The 23128-nt window shown below is 39.7% G+C and overlaps 2 protein-coding genes across 2 annotated transcripts; both read right to left on the bottom strand.

The window, feature by feature from the left end:
- Positions 1-4: 4 nt before the first annotated feature.
- On the bottom strand, positions 5-9755 carry serpinc1 (serpin peptidase inhibitor, clade C (antithrombin), member 1). The gene is made up of 8 exons (XM_059340726.1): positions 9604-9755; positions 7851-8217; positions 6466-6681; positions 6246-6383; positions 5033-5251; positions 3995-4169; positions 2663-2727; positions 5-1808 (listed from the first exon to the last, which is right to left on the bottom strand). The coding sequence occupies exons 2-8, from the start codon at positions 8214-8216 to the stop codon at positions 1632-1634; spliced, it is 1356 nt and encodes a 451-aa protein (XP_059196709.1). The 5' UTR covers position 8217; positions 9604-9755; the 3' UTR covers positions 5-1631.
- Positions 9756-11109: 1354 nt separating this feature from the next.
- Positions 11110-22066, bottom strand: stil (STIL centriolar assembly protein). Its single transcript, XM_059340734.1, has 15 exons — positions 21652-22066; positions 20736-20846; positions 20328-20443; positions 20060-20235; positions 18570-18814; positions 18244-18327; positions 17702-17788; positions 17250-17421; positions 17066-17169; positions 16887-16983; positions 14717-15836; positions 14420-14636; positions 13584-13680; positions 13201-13472; positions 11110-12726 (listed from the first exon to the last, which is right to left on the bottom strand). The coding sequence occupies exons 1-15, from the start codon at positions 21729-21731 to the stop codon at positions 12168-12170; spliced, it is 3537 nt and encodes a 1178-aa protein (XP_059196717.1). The 5' UTR covers positions 21732-22066; the 3' UTR covers positions 11110-12167.
- Between the last annotated feature and the right edge of the window lie 1062 nt (positions 22067-23128).

Raw genomic sequence — 23128 nt, 5'->3', positions numbered from 1 at the left:
AAAGTTTAGTAAATTAACTTTTTAATACTGTACATTTTATTTTAAAGAGGAGGTACTTAACAAGTTCTGTAGTAAAGGAACCGGAAAGGTTTTATGTGAAGATCTTTTATGTTGCATGTCTCTGTTGCTAAAACATGTTGGTGGAGGGCGGGTGGGGGGGTGAGGCCAAAGGTTGATTATTAGTTTAGAAAAATGTGAAGAAGCTTCTTTCACCATGACCACTAGATCACTCACAGGTCGCATCTCCTCCAGAGGAAATAAAGCACTTTAAGTGTCGACCGCCACCGACTCGCCTCTTTCTTCACTGATACGCATTACCCACAATTCAGCTAGCCAACGGACCCAGGGAAGGTGATGATGTGTACCATAGAAACTTAAAAATGGTTGGAATAATAATTAGCTAAAAGTAATGGATAAATGGTTGAAATAGTTAGCTACAAGTAATAATTGGCTAAAAGGTAACGGCTAAAAGGTTCAAATAGTTAATAATTACAGAAATAATACATAAAACTATTGGATAAATGGTTTAAATAGCTAAAATAGTTAGCTAAAAGTACCTGATACATGTTGAAATAGCTAAAAGTATCGGCTAAATGGGTTAAATAGCTTAAAGTATTGGATAAACAGTTGAAACGGCTGAAAGTATTGGATAAACAGTTGAAACGGCTCAAAGTATCAGATAAACAGTTGAAACCGCTAAAAGTATCGGATAAACGGTCGAAACAGCTGAAAGTACCAGATAAACAGTTGAAATGGCTAAAAGTAACGATAAATGGTTGAAATAGCTAAAGGTAGCAGATAAACAGTTAAAATAGTTAGCTAAAAGTAACTGATAAATGTTTGAAATAGCTAAAAAGTAAAGGCTAAATGGTTGAAATAGCTCAAATAGCTAAAAGGAACTGAAAAATGGTTGAAATAGATAAAAAGTAACGGCTAAATGGTTGAAATAGCTCAAATAGTTAGCTAAAAGGAACTGAAAAATGGTTGAAATAGCTAAAAAGTAACTAATAAATGGTTGAAATAGCTAAAATAGTTAGCTAAAACTAACTGATAAATGGTTGAAATAGTTAGCTAAAAGTTATTAGCTAAAGTAACTGATGAATGGTTGAAATAGCTAAAAGTAACGGCTAAATGGCTGAGATGGCTAAAAGTAACTGCTAAATGGTTAAGATGGCTTAAAGTAACGGCTAAATGGTTGAGATGGCTTAAAGTAAGGAATGAACGGTTAAAATAGTTAGCTAAAAAGAACCAATTAAAAGTAATGGATAAATGGTTTAAAGAGTTAAATGTTTGAAATAATTAGCGACAAGTAACACAGAAATGGTTTAAGTAGTTAGATAAAGGTAATGGATAAACATGAATAGCAAATGTGTATTTTTTCTGGTAAATTAATCCTAATATAGCCAAGAATTGTTTTTAAACTCATTAATAACACTTTGTCCTAGTTAGCAGTTCAGAGGCAGCTGTCAGTAGCATCCAGTAACCACAAAGTCACTATAACTTCCTGCTGATGATGTAACTGCAGAATATGAAGAGAGTGAACACAGAAGAAGAGAAAAACAGTCTGTTTAAATGTGTTTAAGTTTTGGTATTTAGGTGGTTGTGGTGTTAAAGCAGCAGCTGGACAGTTTTTATTGGCTGCAGGGGTCGGCCACCCGGGACGTGAACAGCATGGCGTTGATGGTCGCCTCTCTGATGAGCAGCAGGAACGGTCTGTCGGCCATAAAAATCTCCCGGTTGAAGTTGATGGAGCGTCCGATGGCGACCACGGCGGTGGACGCTGCCGCCTCGCTGCCCTCCTCGTTCACCTGCAAACCACAAAACAGGTTCAGTCAGATCTGACTCTGGATCAGGGTCTGGGCACTTTAGGTACAATCTAAAAAGTTGTACCTAAAACAACAACAACAAAAAGTTGTTGTATTATTTTACAGGGTTTCTTTCTACATTGAGCAAATGCAATAAAAAAGCAAAAATTACTTTTATCACCAACTATAAAATGGAAGTTGAAATCTGTAGATTATTAAAATGGAGCATTATAGATGTTTTTTTTTTTTTAAATACAAGATTATTCAATTGCTTAATGGTCTTGAATTCTAAATAACAGTGAATTCTATGTTAAAAACTACAACAATACAACAAATACACATATTGCTGAATGTAAAGTTAACTCAGTTAAAAAGTTGCCAAACACTGTCATATTAAAGTAATTACAGACATATATTTAAAAAAAATAGATATTTAATCTTTATAATTCATATTTTAAAAGAAATTATGTGTAAAATAACGTACGGTTGTTTACTGTTATTTGATGCTATGCTTTGTGTTTGGCAACTTTTGCTGCCAGACTTTACATGCTTTTTATGTCTTTTTTTTTACAGTGTAGTATAGTATCAAAAAACTAACCGACAAATTTTTGGAAATGTTGAGATCAATTCCAGCATTTTACACTCAATACATTATAATTTGACTATGAATATTTGTCAGTTGTTTTATGTATTTGTCCACCAGGTTCTTATGGAAATATGTTGAAGGATTTATAATTACAAAGTTTATTTATGAATGCTGAACCTGCGTCCAATGTAGCTCCAAGGCTGTTTAAATTAGCTGTAAGGTTTAGCCAATCAGTGAGCAGCTGTGAGTGATGTCACAGTCTGTAACTGACCTCCAGGAAGGCTTTATGATAAGCGTCTGTGATGTGCAGACCGTCCCCGCCGTCCCACAGCATCCCTGAAACAGAATTTATTGTTACTGAACTGAACAAGAGAATTATTATGAATAATACAAATGTAAAACAGCTTTATTGTCCTTACACAGAAACAGACGTACAGCTAAAAATAAACAAAGCTGAATATATATAATTAAAATAACTCTTTAAAAGTCGTGACAAGCACTGAAATAAGAAGGTTTAGAGTTGTTGTTATAGATCCTGAACACACACTTTAGTACCCAAATGCCCCACATTTATTTATATCCTGAATGCCCCATGCTTGTTATAGTACTAAACATCCCACATTCTTAAAATCCTGAATGCCTCGTTTTAGTTCCCAAATGCCCCACATTCTGTCTCGATCCAGAACGTTACTACATTTATCTTAGTTCCTGAACGCCCCACACTAATTTCAGTTCCTGTTACACCTGCACTCATCTTAGTTCTTGAATGTCCTGCACTCATTTGAGTTCCTGAACAGCACATGTTGTCTGCAGCTGTGAGTTGTCAGAGTTATTTGTAGAGGTGTAAATCAGCATATCGGCCCCATGATACAATTTTATCCCAATACGATATTATTGCGATTTTAAGCATTTTGCGATATGGTGAGTATTTAGATACAATATATTGCAATTTAACTGTTTAACTGCATTTTGTGTCCACAAAATTAAATTCAATCAAGAATTGTTTTGTCAAATAAGAGAAAATTCTCAGTCTGTTCATCTCACTTCAGTCTTTTTATTCCTCCACAATGAGAGTCAAACCCACAGACTGACCAACGAAGTATTCAGTCAAACGTATGGACGACAACAACTGCTGCATTTTATCAAACTTTCAAAAACAACAAGCTTAACTGCTCTCAATGTTTTTGAATGAAACATAAAAAAGCCGAACTTTGCAGCGTTATTTTTGATAACTTTCCGACACGATATCACCAGTATATCCCTAAAAGTGAGCTCACTACGGCCTCCGGAAAAGAAAACAAAAATGGTGAAAATTCTGGCGGCCCGCTGGCCATCAAAATGCTAAATATCGATACTTGGCGGCCATGAATCGTTATAATATTAACCCACCAAAACATTGCGATACTATGCTATATTGTTTTTTCCCCTCACCTCTAGTTATTTGTCATAAAATATTGACTGAAAGTGTTTGATGAGTTAGTAATTGTGAGGTAAATGTGGAAAGAAATGTGTTCTGAAGGTATTTTGATCAGTTCAGTCAGAAACTGATGATCCTGCAGCATTTGAGATTGCAGGTGTGTTGAGTGTGTCCCCGCCCCCTCACCTGGCAGACTGGCCTTATCAGAGCTGAACAGGTCGGTCAGTCCCATCGCCTCCAGCTTCTCCTTCAGACTGAAACTGTCCTCCACCCTGAATCGAGGGACGTGGACGGCGACGGAGGTTTCCTTCATCTTGTCAAACCAGCCGGTCAGTTTGTTCAGGTCCAGACTCTCCTCCACCTTGACACACACAACACAAAGTAAACAGGATTCAACAATGTGTAAGTATCACATTAATGTTGGATATCTAACATCAACAACGTCGTCTGATTGTGATGTTCTCTCATGTGGAGTACCACAGGGCTGCGTATGAGGGCCACTGTTGTTTTACTTTTTATTTGCTCCATATCCTGTATGAAATGAATTAAATTTCCCTTTTATGCAGATTACACTAAGATTTATGTTTCCATCGTTCCCAGAGACCCTGAAAATTAATCACATGTAAATTGAGGCTGCATGAAAACTTTCTCCATACGAACAAAGATGAATCAAACGCGTCAAATACTGGCGTCTCTTTTGTCACCTTCATTTGTTGTAAAAAAAATTATTATTTTGAAAATGACTATTCAAATATTACAAAAGTTTCAATAATCATTTCCCAGGAGGCCCTAGAAGTTGCCTTGATGATCTTATTCATGGCCATGCTGTTATTCTTACAATTATTGATGTAACACCAGAACAAGAATCAGCCGAAAAACAAACGATAACACAGAACTTTTATTGATTATATTTCTCTGAAGTAGACTTACTGTGTAAATATGATTAAATCAATATTATCTCTAATAAACCTACAATATAAGAGGTCCAATTCCCAATCATTGTATAATTTGTTATGACTGTAAAACTGTTCCGACGACAACAAATACGCCTCAAATTCCATAAAACTTGTGACTGTCATAATTCAGAGTATATTTAAAAATGAGAAGAGTTTATATGTATAAAAAAAGATTATTACTGTGTTCAGTTTTATTTACGTCCAACATTTTTGGAATCAGGGTTGTAACAAATGAAAGAAACATTAAAAGGCAGTTCTAGAGTTTTACCTTCCTGAGCGTTGTGTCCTTGCTCGGCAGGATGATCACCATGGTGATGTCGTCTCCGAGGTACGGCATCTCCAGCAGCTGCACGTGGTCGTCTGGGAAGTACCCGTACTTGAACTTGTTCTCCTGGTACATCATGTTGACTGAGCATCTGCGAGTGCTGCTGACATCAAAGTCTGAGGCGTAGACATTTTCTTGGTTGAACTTGTTCTTCCACTGACCCTGAGAGGAGACGAGTGGACGTCAGCGCTCACACGCAAACCAAATAATCACTCAGTTAATTATTTCATAAAGAACAACTGCACACTGTTGTACTGCTGTAATACCACTGTAAGTACTAATGTAGTTCTACTTGCTGTTAAATTGAGGCTCATTTCAAGGAAAAATCTCTCCCCATATGCAGACGATCTCCTGCTTAATGTTTCCAAAAACTATCTTGGAAACAACAGTTCTGACTATTTAATTATTTTTTTCTTGTAAAGTTCATCCAAAAAAACTTTGCAAACATACTTTTCCATGCATTTATGGAAGAAACTAATAATATCTGTACAAAATTCAGAAAAACAGCTGTTTATCTTTGTGATGATGACAATTCCAGCTGATTTTTTTTTTACTTTAAAGACCGAAAAATATTTCTTAAAATGTACAAATAAATTAAAGACAAAAACCCTGTGAAATAAATAAAAACAAAGACCTAAAAGCCTTTAAAAAAGTCTAACTTAACTTAAAAAATCTTTTTAGAAAAACTAAAAAGCTTAAAGACCGAAAAACCCTTTAAAATAAACAAATAAACAGACCAGAACATATTCTAAAAATATATCACCACATTTTTCAAAAGGAAAACAGCAAAAATACAAGTTTCTCTAAAAAGTCAGAAAAACAGCCGTTTGACTTTTCCAACTGATCCAAGAAGGTTTAAAGAAAAATCTTGGAAACATTTTATCATATAAATTAAATCTTGATTAAAGTGGGACTGCTTCTTTTTAAACATTTAATTTGGGACCAGAGTAACGACTTCTATAGAGTCCATTTTTCACAATCACGGACCGTCAGAAAGTTCAAATGCCGACAATAACGCCCTATTTTCTACGGTAAATAGCATATTTTAGAAACCTGGCGGGTTGGTGAGGTTCAGCAGGTTATTTGACTTATAATTATTTGGTTCTGGATTACAAATGACATGCTGCAGGTGTGAACGAGGCCCCGGTTCAGATACCTTGAAGTAGATTGTGTTGACGAGGACCAGGATGGTGTTGGAGTCCAGCGCCCCGACTGGCAGCGTGTCCTGGATCAGGTTCTCCGTCTTGTTGGCGATCCACTCGTTGATGAGGATTCGGGAACTCTCCGGGTTCTCCTGCAGCACAGAACCAACCTTCTGTCAGACACCTGAGGCAGACCCTCTGAGATCTGAACCCTGAGCGGACTCGTGTTGTTACCTTGAAGTTGAGAGGCATCAGTTTGGCTCCGTAGACCGTCTCGCTGATGTTCTGGTACGTCTCGTTGAAGACCAGAGATTTGTCTCCAAACAGCCGGTTGGCGGAGATCAGCTCGGTGGTCTTGCCCTTCTTCCGGTACAGACGACAGTTGAGTTTGGCGAAGAAGAAGTGGACCTGGTCCGACGTCTTCTCTTTGATGGTGTCGAACTCAAACACCTGCACAAACATTATAATTCTGTCGTTTGAAAGGAAGTCATTAACCTGCAGTTTCTGCACAGCTGAGGTATGAAAGACTTTCATCAACCCCAAGTGATATCAAACAACAGTTCTGACTGTTTAATTATCTTTTTCTGGTGAAATTCATCCAAAGAACTTTGCAAATATACTTTTCTATGTTTTTATGGATTATTTTGACAAAGATTACAAACCACATATCTGAAAAAAAAAAGTCAGAAAAACAGCTGTTTATCTTTGGGACAATGATGATTCCAGCTGATTCAAGACAGCTTCTTTTTTTTTTTTTTTTTTAATTAAGGACAGATTAATAGTTCTCAAAATGTACAAATAAATTAAAGAGAAAACCCTGGGAAATTTTTAAATAAAAAACTTAAAGACCTAAAAACCCTGTGTTTCGAGTTGCATGAAATTGAAATAAAATAATTTATTGAAAGAACAAAAACAAATCATAAAAATAATAAAATAATGATTTAATTTATTTTAAAATAATGTGACCTCCATGATCTACTGCAGTGTCTGGTAAAAGCAGAGTTATTTTTTAATAATAATAATAATAATAATAATAATAATAATAATAATGTGACATCCATGATCTGCTGCAGTGATATTATTAACAATGAAAAATAATAAAATAATAATAAATGATTATTATTAATCAATAATAATAATAATAATAATAATGTGACCTCCATGATCTGCCGCAGCGTCTGGTTGCAGCAGTGTCATTGTTAATAATGATAAAAAGTAATAAAATAATAATAATGATAATAATGATGTGACCTCCATGATCTGCTGCAGCGTCTGGTTGCAGCAGTGTAATATTAATAATAATAATAATAATAATAATAATAATAATAATAATGATAATAATGATGTGACCTCCATGGTCTGCTGCAGCGTCTGGTTGCAGCAGTGTAATATTAATAATAATAATTATAATAATAATAATAACAATAATAATAATAATAATAATAATGTGACCTCCATGATCTGCTGCAGTGTTTGGTTATTGCTAATAATAATTATGATAATATTAATAATGATAAAAATAATAATAATAATAATGTGACCTCCATGGTCTGGGGCAGCGCCTGGTTGCAGCAGTGTTATATTATTATTAATAATAAAATTAATAATAATAAGGTGACCTCCATGATCTGGCGCAGCGTCTGGTTGCAGGCGCCCAGCTTGGTCATGGCGAAGGCGGTGGAGATGCTGATGGGGGACATGAAGATGTTGGTGTCTGGCGCTCTGCTGGCCGCCAGCTGTTTGTGCAGCGACAGGGCGAAGCGGCTGTTGGCCTTGGACAGCTCCCAGACTCGCGGGTTGGTGGACTCGGGGATCGGCTCCGGCTCCGTGGTCGGCGCCTCGGTGCCCTCGGGGTCGGGGCTGCGCCAGATGCAGCGCGGCTCCAGGGCCAGGTCTTTGGGTTTGGCGCTGCAGATGTCCGGCAGGTCGGCGAGGGAGACGAGTGGCAGAACCGCCACGACCAGCAGCCAATCAGAAGCCCTCATTCTGCACAGAGAGCCAATCAGAGGTCAGCTTTAGTCCCTTGTAGTTTAAATCAGATTTTTTTTTATAAAAGAGCATACTGTTTTCTAAATTTAGAATATTTTAAATTCAATTAATATTATTGTTCTGCCTTTTGTGAAACATTTTTACAACTTAAAACAGAATATAATTTTAATATTATTATCATAAATTTGATTCTGATAGTTGAAAATAAAACAAGAAAAATAATAAATAAAATAATAACAAAAAGCAATTTAACAATTACATTAATAAATATATTAGAATTTAAAAAATAAATTAATAAATACAAAAGACCATAAGAAGTAAAATCAATTAGATTTTAAAGCGTTATTTTAAATAATAAAAATACTAATAAAAAAGGGGGACAAATCTGAAAAATACAATAAATGTCTTTATACAATTAAAGATATATATATATATATATATATATATATATATATATAACAGAATTAAAAAAATGTATCTCTTAAAAAAACAAACTAAATAAATAAAATAAATCAGTAAACTGAATAAAATAATAGTGTGTATAACACCTGTGAAGACACAGGGCAGAAACAGCTCTCGAACACAACACAAGGGTTAAACTTGTTTCTATTTGCTTTCAACTGCTGGAGAACATCAATAACTAACACACAACTACACAGCACACACACACCTACACAACACACACACACACCTACACAACACACACACACACACCTAGACAACACACACACACACTGAACCAAACAAACTGTAAAGTTACTCATAAATCCCTCGACTCACTTTAAGCGTCAAAACTTTCATTCTGTCTCAAACTAAATCTGATGTGTCCCGTTTTTAATTAAACACTGAAGTTTGTCCACATTGAACCTCAAAGACTGAGTTAAATTTCTAAATAAAAACTTAAAATAAAAAGGTTTGGTCTAATTTGTCTCTAAACCTTTATGTGTGCAAATTCTGCAGATTTTGGGTTGGCATAAAAACATGAAACTTAAAGTCAGAATTTAGAGACAAAAACAAGAATCAGATGAAACTCTTTAATTAAATTTGCATTTTTAAAACATGAATAATAACTTTCAACAATCTGAGCTGTGAATATAATAATCACTGCAAAGTCAATTAAGCTGGAAATATATAAATAAACATAAAAAAAAAACATTCTACAGTTGTTCCGTGTTCCGATTGTGTTCAAAAGATTTCTGGCTTTTCTCTCATATGAAACATTTAAATATTTTTTTCTGCAGCTGCAGCAATTTTTAACACTGAAAATAGGAAAACAAGAGCAGAAAGAGGAAACATAAAGAGGGAAATGTAGGAAAACAACAGAATAAATTGTTGAAGCAGACACACAGACACATTGAGGAGTTTAATAATGATAAAAGTTACCTGAGCAGGTAGACGTGCAGCTGTTCAGACAGATGTGTGTTCAGTCTGGCTCGGGTCAGTGTCCTGCAGAGCGCTGCAGCTTCAACCTTTGAGACATTGATCTGTTAGTCAACAGCTCCAAGAAACGCACACCGAACGCTGATCAATAACTAACTGAAAAACACTAAACTGGGTTTTATTTAATATAAAAAAACCTGCAAGAGCAAGTTTATTTTGTGCCTTAATTATTTAAAAAAACAGAAAAAGGTTTGTCTGCAAAACTCAATTGTTTTATCACAAGTTGAATAAATTTGTGATTAAAATTGTTTTAAAGTGGATCAAAAAGTTTTCCTTTTGAATCTAAAACTTGTTTGCTGTTAAGCTAACTCTGGTGGGCGGGACTAACACTGAGAGCCTCGTCTCTATTGGTCAGTCTGACCTGAGTGACAGCTGTGAGTAAACATGAGCGTTTACAGCACAGACTGTATATAAATAATAGACGTAGTGACCGTGACGTCACCCGTTGGTTTGTGGCCCGTTTGAGGCATCAAGTTCATCGTTACACTCGTCAACATCTTGTGTCGCCATGTTGTTTCCAATACAGGAAGCAGACCATATTTGGACTTTGGAGGAGCGAGAGGGATCTGATCACTGACTACAGCCTCTCTACACCTCAACCTGACTGAGAGAAGCCGCTGCTAATTCATGTTAGCATTAACTGGGATGTTAAACAAATACAAAATGTTTGTTACTGACCTCAGAAAAATTACCTATATAACGTTATATATAACTTTATTGAGACGTTGCCGTGGATACGCATTGTTCTGCTTCTCTCCTGATGACGGCTCACCTTGCTAGTGACCTGTCAATCAAAGGTAGCCCCGCCCCAAATCATACGATTCTTTATCTTCTATTTTCTTCTAAATGGGGCCATTATTAGAACTATTAACATCAGATTGTCTTGAATATTTTTTACTAGTGATTGAGACCATAGTGTTGTCCTAGAAAACATTTCTGAGGTAATAAAATCAAGTGAGAAGTTTTCTCATTTTGTATTTAAATGAATGGACCAAAATGCTTCTGCAGCCACCGTCGGCTGTTGGAATGTTGTTGCACAGTTGTCTAGCTGTTGTGTAGTTGTGTACTGGCTGTATGTGAATAAATCCAGTGCAACTGTGAGCTGCAGATGCCACCTGTCAATCAAAGGTAGCCACACCCCAAATCATTTAATTCTTTATCTTCTATTTTCTTCTAAATGGGGCCATTATTAGAACTATTGACATCAAATTGTCTTGAAGAAGATTTTTTTACGAGAGATTGAGATCATAGTGTTGTCCTTAAAAAAAATTCTGAGGTAATAAATCAAGTGAGAAGTTTTCTCATTTTGCAATTTAAATGAATGAACCCAAATGCTTTTGCAGTCGACGGCAGCACCCCCTGCTGGAATTGGAGGTTGCCGTTTGGTAAGTACAACATGAAGATGAAGAGAAGTTTTGACCCCAAAAAAGGAGGATAAACATATTAAAAGTATTACGAATTTTAATTGTGAAATCATAAATATATATTTAAAAAAAAACTGTGCAAAAGACATTTCACATTAAAACAGGAAGTGAGACAACAACACAAAAAACATCTGATACAATTTAAACAGACAAACTAATAAAAAGTGGCAGATTTCCAGTAAAACCAGTCAAACAATAAAAAATTTAAAAAACAGGACCACACCCGACTGAAACTTGTTTTGTGGTTTCAGCTGTTGACGCAAGTTTGGACTTGATGTTTCACACCGAGCAACTCAAATCAGACGAGCAGAGTGTTTCCACCAGACTCCATATAGAAATTAATAGTTTTTAAAATCATCCAGTAGCACTTTGGCTCCCGTTTCTTCTCCAGCGATGGAAACCAGGACCTGAGTCAGACCAGCAGGCTTTTTATACGTAATGCACTTCAGATACACCAGACTCCATTTAAAATATGACAGTTTTAAAGTCACCAGCACCATCAGACAGCTGGTGTTTTGGTGTGAGCCAGACCAGACTCCATTTAAAAAAGCGTGTTTTTTAAAATGTTCCAGCAGGTCTTCAACATCGTCAGACTGAAAGTTGTTTTGTGGTTTGGACTTGTTGTTTCACACCAAGAAAATCAAAACAGACTAGTGTTTCCATCAGACTCCATTGAAAAAGTAATAGTTTTTAAAATCATCCAGTAGCACCTCAGCTCCTGTTTCTTCTCCAGCGATGGAAACCAGGACCTGAGTTAGACCAGCAGAGTCATCACATACTGAACACACCAGACTCCATTTAAAAATATGACTGTTTTAAAGTCACCAGCACCATCAGACAGCTGGTGTTTGTGTTTGTCTCAGGCCGCTTTAAGTCCCACCAGACCAGACTCCCTTTTTAAAAGTTTTTAAATGTTCCAGCAGGTCTTCGACAGCGTCAGTCTGAACATCGTTTTGTGGTTTCAGCTGGTGTTGTAGTGTTTTGGTGCGAGTCAGACCACGCCAGACTCCATTTAAAAAACATGAGTTTTCGCTGTGCTGCTGGTTCTGCGGTGTGGGCGGAGTCAGAAGATCGTGGGCGGAGTCAGAAGAGTTTGGGCAGCTGTCTGAGGCGGCTCAGGTCCAGGATGTTTCCCACAGATCCTTCTGTCTGACGGCTGCTCGCCCTCACTAAAGATGGCCGCCTGCCGGAGCAGTTCTCTTTGTCGGTGGCGTTCGCTTTGGCGCCACCGGCCAACAGCTGCATTTTGGGCCGCAGGTCCCGGATCAGCTGACTCTGTGGGAGGAGCTTCATGTTCAGAGCTTCAGTCAGCGGCTGGCGAGCCTCAACCACCTCCTCCTCCTCCTCGTCCTCCTCTTCAATCAGGCCGTAGCGCCTCATGTACTTCCTGGTGGCCAGAGACATGTTGTTAGGTGACAGCAGGGAGGCGCACGAGGAGGAGGAGGTGGAGGTGACAGCAGATTGGGGGGCGTGGCCTCCCAGAGACAGCCTGCTGAGCTGGGAGTCGCTCAGGTAGCGCAGGGCGATGGCGTTGGCCTCCAGACTGAGATCCACGCTGCCGCCCGGGAACAGAGAGCTGGTCGTCGGGTCGGACACGCTCAGACGGGACAGAACCGCCGCCGGGCTGATGCTCGCCAACGTGCTGACAACACACACAGACACACACACACACTTTAGAAAGGGACATTTCACCATAAAAATATACATACAGTCATGGAAAAAATTATTAGACCACCAATGTTTTCTCTAATTTCTTGTTCATTTTAATTCCTGGTACAACTAAAGGTACATTTGTTTAGACAAATATAATGATAAGAACAAAAATAGCTCATAAGAGTTGTATTTAAGAGCTGATATCTAGACATTTTCCGTGGTTTTCTTGATAATGATTTTGGTTATTATCAAGAAAACCATGGAAATGTCTAGATATCAGCTCTTAAATTAAACTCTTATCAGCTATTTTTGTTCTTATCATTATATTTGTCTAAACGAATGTACCTTTAGTTGTACCAGGAATTGAAATGAACAAGAAATTGAAGAAAACAATCTAACAATCCTCTAATAATTTTTTCCATGACTGTATCTATCTATTTTTCCTCTCAGGTGAGGTGTGTACCTGGCGCTCTCTATAGTCTGGTGGATCACTCTGTCGGACTCTGTCAGATCTTCTGGGTCCACGTCGACGCCGAGCTGCTGCAGCTGCCTCACCGTGGCGCTGACCACCGAGTCTCCACAGCTCCGCCTCCTCCTGGAGGACTCAGAGGACTGTGAGGACCTGGAGCGGTCAGAAACAACAGACAAGCTCCTCCTCCTGAACTCCTCCTCCTCCTCCTCCTCCTCGTCTTCCTGTTTACTGTCCGACTCCTGCAGACGACTGGTCAGCTGACTCTGAGGTCACACAAGTCACATGATCAATATTTAAAAGGTTTACGATCACACCGACTCCATGTTGTTGTTGTTTGTGTTGTTGTTTGTGTGTCTGTGTGTATGTGTTGTTACCATCAGGTTGTGGTAGAAGCGCTGCTGTGATTGGTCGTCTGTAGCTCTGTACATGCTCGCACTCTCTCCCAGAACTGGACTCTGCAGGCCGCTCACACTGCAACAACACAAGTCACAAGTCTTTAACAGGTGTCGAGTCATTAGGCGTGTTTCCATTAGGTACTTTCCCTCTAGTTAACAGCTCAGAAAGTACCTGCCTCGGGTAGGTACTTTCTGAGTCGTTACTGAGCGGCAATTTTGCCGGTTAATTAATTAATTTGCAGACTCGTACAGACTGGAGGCTGAGTGGTTAACATCTCCTGCTCTGACTGCAGCTGGGAGAGACTGCTGCAGGAGGACTGGGCCGCTTGTGAGTGCTTTGGGACGGCGCCTGCTACTCATTAAGAAGAGGAACGAGTCTACAAAAGTCTCCAATAACAACAGAAAAAGTTGCTAGACTTGTCGCTAGTTGCTTTAAAAAAAAAAAAGAGACTCTAAATGGGTCTGAATACTCGCTAAATATAGAGACAAAGTCACGAAGTTGGAAACACCGTTTGCCGCGTCGGTCTGTTGTCACATTAACTCCGTTGGTTAGCCGCTACAAAAGTACCTGCATGGGAACAGAGGCAGAGGGGAACTAACTAGTGGGAGGAGCCAAAACACTCAGCCGCTTTCCAAGAGGTACTCAGTGGAAACACGCCTATTTACAACAAGTCTCCAGTTTCAACACAGAGATGCCATCAGCTGTCTGCAGATTCAGAAAGCATTCAGACACCAGGCTCCATTTTAAAAACAACAGTTTTTAAAGTCATCCAGCCAAGTTATTCATTTCCTGTCATGTCCACATCGAGTCTCACCTGTGCTGACCAGGCGGGGAGCAGGTGACCTCCTGACCCGTGATGTCACCATCCTCAGCCCCGCCCACCGGCAAGTTGACAGACAGGTCGGCGTGTGAGGGAGGTCTGCAGGACGAGGAGGAGGAGGAGGAGGAGGGGGGAGGTGTGGGGTAGGAGGGCGGAGCCTCCTGATGGAGGAGGGACGGCTGGACAGGATTGCCCCAGAAGAGACTTGCACCTGAAAAACAAGACGAGTGTTAACAACAGAGAGGTGAAGTTGACCTGTCTCACCTGTCTACACCTGTCTGTCTGTCTCACCTGTCCCCACGGCGATGCTGGCGGTGCTCCTGGCTGTCTGCGCCTCCACCTGCTGGCTGGAGGTCTGAAGTTTCCCTTGAGCCTCCAGCAGCATCTGGACCTGAGCCTGCAGGAGGCGCAGCTGGCGGTCCTGATGGAGGAGGAGCTGGTAGGTGTCAGACGGGAGAACTCCTCCCGCCTGATCACAGCACTGATTCACACAGGAGGGACGGGAGAGCCAGGGGGGAGACACGGGGTGAGGAGCAGCAGGAGGAGGAGGAGGAGGAGGGTGGTGGCTGCAGGCACAGGGAGGAGGAGGAGCAGAGAGACAAGTGGAGGGAGGAGGAGAGGAGGTGTGGCTGGAGGAGGGAGGTGGAAAATGGAGATGAGAGGACAAAGGAGGAGATGGATGGCTGCTGGACGGAGGAGGAGTGTTGTGACATAAGGATGGAGGAGGAGGAGTGTGACGGGAGGATGGAGGAGGAGGAGTGTGACGGGAGGATGGAGAAGCAGGATGCAGACTGGATGGAGGACTGTGGTGACGGGATGATGGAGGAGGAGGAGCAGGGTAGAGACTAGAGAGAGGAGGAACAGAAGGAGTAGATGAATGGATTGTGGAAGGAGGAGTGTGGTGGTGATGATGGGAGGAGGCAGCAGGAGGAGGAGCAGCGGGATGCAGACTGGATGGAGGAGGAGTGTTGTGACGGGAGGATGGAGAAGCAGGGGGGAAGCTGGATGGAGGAGGAACAGAAGGAGTAGATGCATGGCTTTTGGAAGGAGGAGGAGGAGTGTGGTGATGATGATGTGAGGAGGCAGCAGGAGCAGGAGGAGCTGCGGGTCCGAGTCCCGGTGAGGAGAAGATGGAGGTGCAGTCGTAAGAGTGGGGGGTGGAGCAGCAGGTGCAGGGCTGCTGCAGGTTGGAGTTGGGGGTGCTGTGGAGGTGAGGAGGAGCAGCAGGTCTAGGAGCAGAGGAGGAGGTGGTGGAGGTGTTTCTGGGTGGAGGAGCAGACTTCCTGTCTGCAGGAGGAGGAGGAGGCAGTCTGTGGGCGGAGCCAGCTTCCTGCCAGCCGCTGTGATTGGACATGAAGCTGCTGTCAATCAGCAGAGAGAGTTCAGGGACAGACGGCTGAACTCTACGAGTCTGAAACAAAAACACTCGTTAGTTTAACCAGCATCAAGTTTCTAGTCTTCAAATTAACTCATCAGATAGTTTAGTGTTCAGTCTCCAGCCTTTACTGACACGTCTTGAAGTTTGGAGTAAAAAATAAAAAGTCCTGAGACTTATTATTAACTACGACTCCCAGGGTGCATTTCACTCAGACAGCCAATCACAAAGCTTCACATTCTGGTCAGATCCATAAAATCTCTTCTGTGCAACTGATGGGGCTCTGTTAGCTCCATTAGCATGCTTTTGTTTTTAAAGCATGTGTTTATTGTTTTTCCACATAACATTGATACATTCACAGCAGGGTAAACATTCATAAAATCAGCCCTGTAATTTGTAGTTCAAATTAAGTTATTTAACCAACCATATTCATCAGGGTTTGTACACTTCAGCAGTGGTAAAATTCAAGCATTTTTCAAGGACTTTCAAGGTAAATTTTCAAGCTTTTCCAGTATCTTACACCTGTTGTAAGTTGCATGTTTTAGATGAGTACTTACATACTAAAAGGGGGAGATTTCACTGAACCATACCAACAGAGATGGTGTTACACTTTTAGGAGGAACGCTCTTCATTTCAGATAGGCTACTCATTATTTTTACATTGAACATGTGATTATCTATAGTCTATAGATGGATACAGACAGATTGTAAGAGAAATACAGTAAGAATTTCAAGCATTTACAAGCACTTCATCTAAAATCCAAGCACTTTTTAAACCTTGAAAATACAACATTTAAAGTGAAGCATTTTCAAGGATTTCAAGCACCCGCACGAACCCTGATTCATACTTAACTTGTTGGCTTAATTAAACAGAATACCCCCCACCCCCCCACCCCTCCTAATACAATAACTGTGTATTATGAGTACAAGTGGATTATCAAGGAAAAAGGGTAGCTACAGGTAAAAAGAGGACTTAAGTAACCCTCTGCAATACGATACAATTACTTCTAACTTAAGTTAAAACAAAACAAAAAACAGAACAAAACAAAAGCTACGTTAGCATGTTAGCATAAGACCTGTGACTGACCTGCGGGGCAGGGGGATGGGGGCTCGGGGACGGCCGGGGGGACAGGTCTTCGTCCTCGACTCCAGAGTCCTGATCGCTGACAGACAGACCAGCAGCTCTAAGGACAGACGGGACACCAGGACAGTTAGAGCTGGAACTATTGATTCCATCATCATTAATCAGTCAGAGATTGTTGGTACCTGCTGAAGGAGGTCTGAGCCTCTCTGAAGACCTCAGTCTGTCTGCTGGGATCCTCTGAACCCAGAACACACTGCAGGGTCTGACCCTCCACCGGGACCACCTGCTGCAGGACGCCACCTCCGTCAATAATCACTAATAATCAGTATTAATCAGTGCAGTGTGTGGTGTCAGGTGTGTTGTTACCTGGTACAGAGTGACACTCTGGGAGGCCGTCAGCAGCTGGTAGTCCAGCTGTGGTCCAGGTCCAGGTCCTGGTCCTGGTCCTGGTTCTGGTCCTCGACACTGGAAGAACTGAGGAGTTCTGTGTGTGGAGCCGAACAGGACGAGCAGGAAACAGCGACGCTCCGACAGAACTCTGAAACACCACAAACACCAGACGAGTATTCAGAGACAAAAACTACAACTATGGCTGTTATTATAATAAACATTATAATCAACAATGTTAATAATTATTAATATTATTTACAACAATTACTCAGAGTGAAAAAAAAATTGCTAAATAAATACATCAATATTTCTATAATAATTAATTCATTATCCTCAACCGCTTATCAGCACTCGGGTGGTGGGGGGCTGGAGTCGTTCCAAGCTGACAATTTGATAATAATAAAGTGTTAAATTAAGATAAGACTCACCTGTCCTGGAGGGCGGAGCTGTACAGGAACCTGAGACACCACGCCCACACCTGAGGGTGGTGCACCTGTGTGACGCCACTCAGCCAGCTGAAACATGATAGGAAGCACAGTTAGAGAACAACCTTTATTTTCTTTTTAACACAAGATATATATGAATAGAGATAAAGAGAGAGAGATTATTGATATATATTTTAGCTAAAAACGGAAATGTATACAAAAACGAGGTAAATTAAAAAAAGATATATTCAAAATGAATAAAAATGAATATATATATATATATTTTTTATATATATATATATATATTTTTTAACATTGGCTTTTCAAGAACTGTATTTTTTGTTTTATTTCAATAGTTTTTAGATATTCAAGAAATGTAAATATACTTTAACTAAATCAGAAATACATACAAAGATATAAAATATATTTTTCTAAATATATAATAAGTCTTCTTAACCGTGGGTTTTCATGAAATGTAAATATAAAATAATTAATTTTTAAAAACAAATTAATGTCTGAACATCCAGATGAATGTTTCCACTCACAGTCCGACCAGCGGCAGGCTGGAGGCTTTGGGGTCGGACTCCAGCAGCAGCAGCAGCTTCCTGGTCTGGTCCATGGTGAGGAACCTGCAGGGACAGAGACCATTTAAATCATAATAATAATAATAATAATAATACATTTGATATTTATAGGGCTTTTAAAAAGGTACTCAAACTCACTTAACATAACATTAAATTGAGAAACACACAAACACAAAATGCAGAAAAAAATAAAGATGGAGATATTATAAGTTCAGGTCTTGAACAGGTTTTGAGTTTAAGACTGGCTCTGACTTCGCCCCCTTCCCCAAACAGGAAGTGATGCTCACCCTCTCTGGCGCCCGGTGCTGTGCGGCGGCCGGTGGACGCTGGTCAGACTCCTCAGCAGAGCCGTGGGGATGACGGGGACGGCTCGGACCGGCTGGACCTCCACGACGGAGGACGGACAGACGGCCGACCAGCTGAGAGAGAACGACGCCGCGTCAGACTGCTGAGAGCAGACGACACGACCTCTGACCTTTATCAGCTGAGACACGTCCAGAGTCTGTCTGCTGCTCACACACTGCTGCAGCGCCTGAGACAGAGAGACAGACAGAGACAGACAAGCAGAGAGAGAGACAGACAGAGAGAGAGAGAGAGACAGACAGACAGGTAACTTCACTGTTGTAAACAGGTTTAAATAAACCTAAAATCTCCCTAAATCCTCCAAAACAACAAACATCTTTATGCTGCTGCATTTGTTTACAGACACAGAAACATGCAGTTGTGCTGTGAGAATGATGCTGGACATCAGTATATCAATAAGTCATTAATAGTTTAATCATAGTTAAAAAACAAACAGTTTCATCTGCAGATCATTCATGTGATCAACAGGTTTAAACTGAACCAGGACACAGTTTGAACTGTGGAGAAACACTAAAACAACAGCAGCATCCTGTTCTACAACTGAAGTCAGCTGTTGGTGACAGTAACAGGAGGTTACAATGACGACAGGAGAAGCTGCTGAACACTCGACAGCTCATTATTGTGGCCACGCCCCCGACTGGACGGGAGCTGAACGACTTGAAGTGACAGCAGGTCGCCGTCAGTTTTCTGATCCGTCTGTGACGAACAACCTTCAGATTATCCCGTCAATGACAGAAGATTTTGGGTAAACATGCCCCTGATTGTGACTAGTGATGGGTGTTTGGAAGAAACCTGCCAACTTGATTATCTTTAACATTAACGATCAATTAATTGATTAATCTCTGCATGCATACATGGGCAAAATAAAAGCTATACATACAGTACTATGCAAGAGCCTGATTTGATAACAGTCGCTTTTATTTTGAAAGGACAAAAAGAGACTTGATCCTGTCGATCGTAAAGGAGTTCAATGTTTTTTGTTTTAGCCCCCGAAGAGGCATGAGGTTAGTTTTCTTACATATTTAAATGTGTTTTGTGTTTGAAAATGTTTTGGATCAAATTAAACTCAGTAATTTATGCTAGCAAGGTTTGAGACATGAATCTAGATTTGCTCAAATAATAATACTCTTTTTTTGATAATTGTTATTGCAACTTTCAGTTTATAAACTGTAGCTTTATCCAACTTAATTCTCAGCTCATTGGCTTATTGACGTACGGCCACAGAACTGAACGATCTGCATGTTTCAGTTCAATGATACTGATACACAGTCAGAGATTAAAAAACAAAAAAACAAACAAAAAAAACAAGACAGATCGATTAAAAAAAAATTCCAAGTGATCAACCAAATTCTTTACAACCATTAATCCACCATCAGTTAATTATTCCCGTCCCTAGTTGTGGCCTTTGACTCACCTTGAAGCAGTGATGCAGCTCAGCCTCTGATTGGACGACCCCGCCAGCCTCGGCCTGCGTGGAGAACAAACAGGGGACCAGGACGTCTCCGGGCAGCAGAGCAGACGGGACCCTGGCTCCGGCCTGGTCCCGACCCGGATCGAACCGGTCCAGAGTCACCGTGACCCCCTGCTCGTCTGCACACACACAAACACAGGAGGAGACAGGGAGGTTAGTGATGACCTGCTGGGTGGCTGTGGACCAATCAGAGCGGAGGATGAGCTCTTACCTGCGTCGACAGACAGCGAGCCCAGCAGGAAGCAGAGGAGGCGGGGCTTGTTGCTGTGACGGGCGTGGCGCTGAGCCAGACGCATAGCTTTCTCCAGCAGCACCAGCCGAGGCTTCCTGCACACACACACACACACACACACACACACACATTTTAACGTATTAAATGTCATCAACACAACAACCGTGATGTTTATTTCCAGCTGATGTATGAACAATCACAATCCAGTAAAAGGTGAAAACACCATGAAAACTATCGTCTTTAACATGTTGTTTTTATGACAGATTTATGACAGATCTATTAAGGAAGATCAGCAGGAGGAGAAGACGGCAGACATGTTTACATCACATGCCACACTTTATGTTGCAGGAGGCGTGCGTGCGTGTGTGTGTGTGTGTGTTTGTTTACCTGTGAGCGCAGAGCTGGAGGCGGAGCTTCTCTCCTGCAGGGCTGCTGTCCCACAGAGCTGATCTGGATTTGGGGAAACTCAGCGGCGTGAGAGAATTCATCGTGGAGGTTCTGAACAACGACAGCAGAGAGAACGGAGAGTTTCATAACTTCTCACATTTATCCTTAAAGTTATTGTTGATATTCACACAAACAAATTCACCCCTTCATACTCTCTGAACACATACAGGACCTCCACCTACTGTTGTGTTTCCATGCAGGTTTGTTTGCTAAATAATGTCACCAACATGATGTTGGTAACACAGGTTTTACTGACTATCATATTTCTCTTTTAAAATGGTATTAGTGTCCTGTAATATTATCATTTTATCAGCTGCATAAATTGGTCTTAAATTAACAATAATTTAATTTATGATGATTTAATAATGATTTCTGGGCCAATTTGTTGTCTAACAGAAATAGTTATCGTGACAGTCTAAATATTACAATATCCAAAATTTGAGACAAAATTGGAATGAATAATATCACAATATCTATATATTGCCATGCTCTACTCGAGTATTTCCATTTTATGAAATATTATAATTCTACACATCTCAAAGGTGAATATTAAAATATATTTTTAGCATGTTAAATAAGTTCTTGCATGAAGTGGTATGAACACCAATTAATACATATAATTAAATATATGCAGAGATATACACAGTATATCCCTATGTATGTGTAATATATGTAAGTGGTATATGACATGTTTGCTATAGAAGACAGAAGTCCTAATGTGGTCAGTTGTAAACATGGATAGTAGAGATACTTCTTCCACCTTTAAACACACACACACACACACACACACACACACACACACCTGAGCGTAGTGTGCAGGTGTGTCAGTCACCTGGAGGTGCTAACATCAGCTCACCTTCCTCTCAGGTTCTCTGGAGTACAAACCGCCTCCAGCAGTCCGGAGGGTAGAGCCTGGAGGTTCACCGGGCAGCTCATCCCCGCTGTGGCCGACAGAGAGGCTCTATTAACGGTCAGTGAGAGCCAGAAACACCGCGGGGGCTTCAGCTAACTCCTGCTAACGTTAGCCGCGGTAGCTCCCCGCTCGGTCCGCATCAGCGCCTCCGGTAGCTCCGGTAGCTTCAGATACGGCACGAAGCTCGGATCATCCGGACGAAAAATGAACGTTTAATAAAATCCCAAACTTTGAGTTTAGCGCCGTTTATGTGAAGCTGTTTGTTAAAGTTTGGCCGCTAACAGACACTAACAGCAGGTAGTTTTAATTATGGCGCTGTTTCTGCTCTCCACTGGCGGGGCAACTCAGCCAGCCAATAGGAAGCTCCGCCGGAGAGATTCTGACCAATGACGTGTCGCTTCGGTTCCCGTTCTAATGACGTCAGCGGCAGATGAAGTTGACTGAAGCCCAACAGCGCCCCCACAGGCCAGAATAAAAACTACAGTAATAATATAATATAATATAATATAATATAATATAATATAATATAATATAATATAATATAATATAATATAATATAATATAATATAATATAATATAATATAATATAATATATCATATCATGTAATAATATATAAATATTAATTATAAATACGTTTTTATATATTTGATTTTCACTAATGATATTATATTATATTATATTATATATATACATGGGGATAAAATGGTTAGTTTTACAATTTCAAATTTTAAAAGTAATTAATTATAATTAATCAGTGGTTGATATGGTTAATATAATATCATACAATATAATATAAATAAACTGTTTTTATATTTGATTTTTACATTGTTATGATGTGGTTGTTTTTAATTAAACTAATATGTATTATTATATTACACTATATTATATTATATTATATAACATGGGGATACAATGGTTATCCTTTTCATGGTTAGTTTTACAATTTCAAATTCAAAAGTAATTAATTATAATTAAATCAGTGGTTAATATGAGCAATATATTATAATATAATACAACATAATCTAAATAATACATTTTTATATTGGATTTTCATTTTGTTATGATGCTTTTTTTCTTAAATTAAATTAATTATTATATTATATTATATTATATTATATTATATTATATTATATTATATTATATGGGGATAAAATGGTTACTGGTTTCATGGTTAGTTTTACTATTTCAAATTTGAATGGTCATTAATTATAATTAAATCAGTTAGTTTTTCAGCTTGTGAATCATGTTTTTCTTTAATTAAACCAATATATGTGTTATAAATATCACATTATATGGATGAAACAGTTTCATGCACAGTAATATTCCCAACAGTTGGGAGTAGCATTTCAGATTTTAATGATCATTAAAACTTTCCAGCACACAGACTGCAGTTACTCCTCAGGGCCACAAGGTGCCATC

Source organism: Centropristis striata, chromosome 9, assembly GCF_030273125.1.
Source record: "Centropristis striata isolate RG_2023a ecotype Rhode Island chromosome 9, C.striata_1.0, whole genome shotgun sequence".
Taxonomy (NCBI): Eukaryota; Metazoa; Chordata; class Actinopteri; order Perciformes; family Serranidae; genus Centropristis; species Centropristis striata.
Note: the sequence above shows the minus strand (reverse complement) of the source record. Positions and strands in the feature narration are given on the sequence as shown.

Excerpts from the sequence above, each read along its gene's own strand:
- serpinc1 (XM_059340726.1), bottom strand. The coding sequence starts at position 8,216 with ATGAGGGCTTCTGATTGGCTGCTGGTCGTGGCGGTTCTGCCACTCGTC. Across the intron at positions 6,682-7,850 it reads CGCTGCGCCAGATCATGGAG|GTGTTTGAGTTCGACACCAT; the intron begins GTCACCTTATTA and ends ATGTTTGTGCAG. Across the intron at positions 5,252-6,245 it reads TCAACACAATCTACTTCAAG|GGTCAGTGGAAGAACAAGTT; the intron begins GTATCTGAACCG and ends GTCTCCTCTCAG.
- stil (XM_059340734.1), bottom strand. The coding sequence starts at position 21,731 with ATGAGCTGCCCGGTGAACCTCCAGGCTCTACCCTCCGGACTGCTGGAG. Across the intron at positions 20,847-21,651 it reads CCAGAGAACCTGAGAGGAAG|AACCTCCACGATGAATTCTC; the intron begins GTGAGCTGATGT and ends GTCGTTGTTCAG. Across the intron at positions 20,236-20,327 it reads CTCGCTGTCTGTCGACGCAG|ACGAGCAGGGGGTCACGGTG; the intron begins GTAAGAGCTCAT and ends GTGTGTGTGCAG.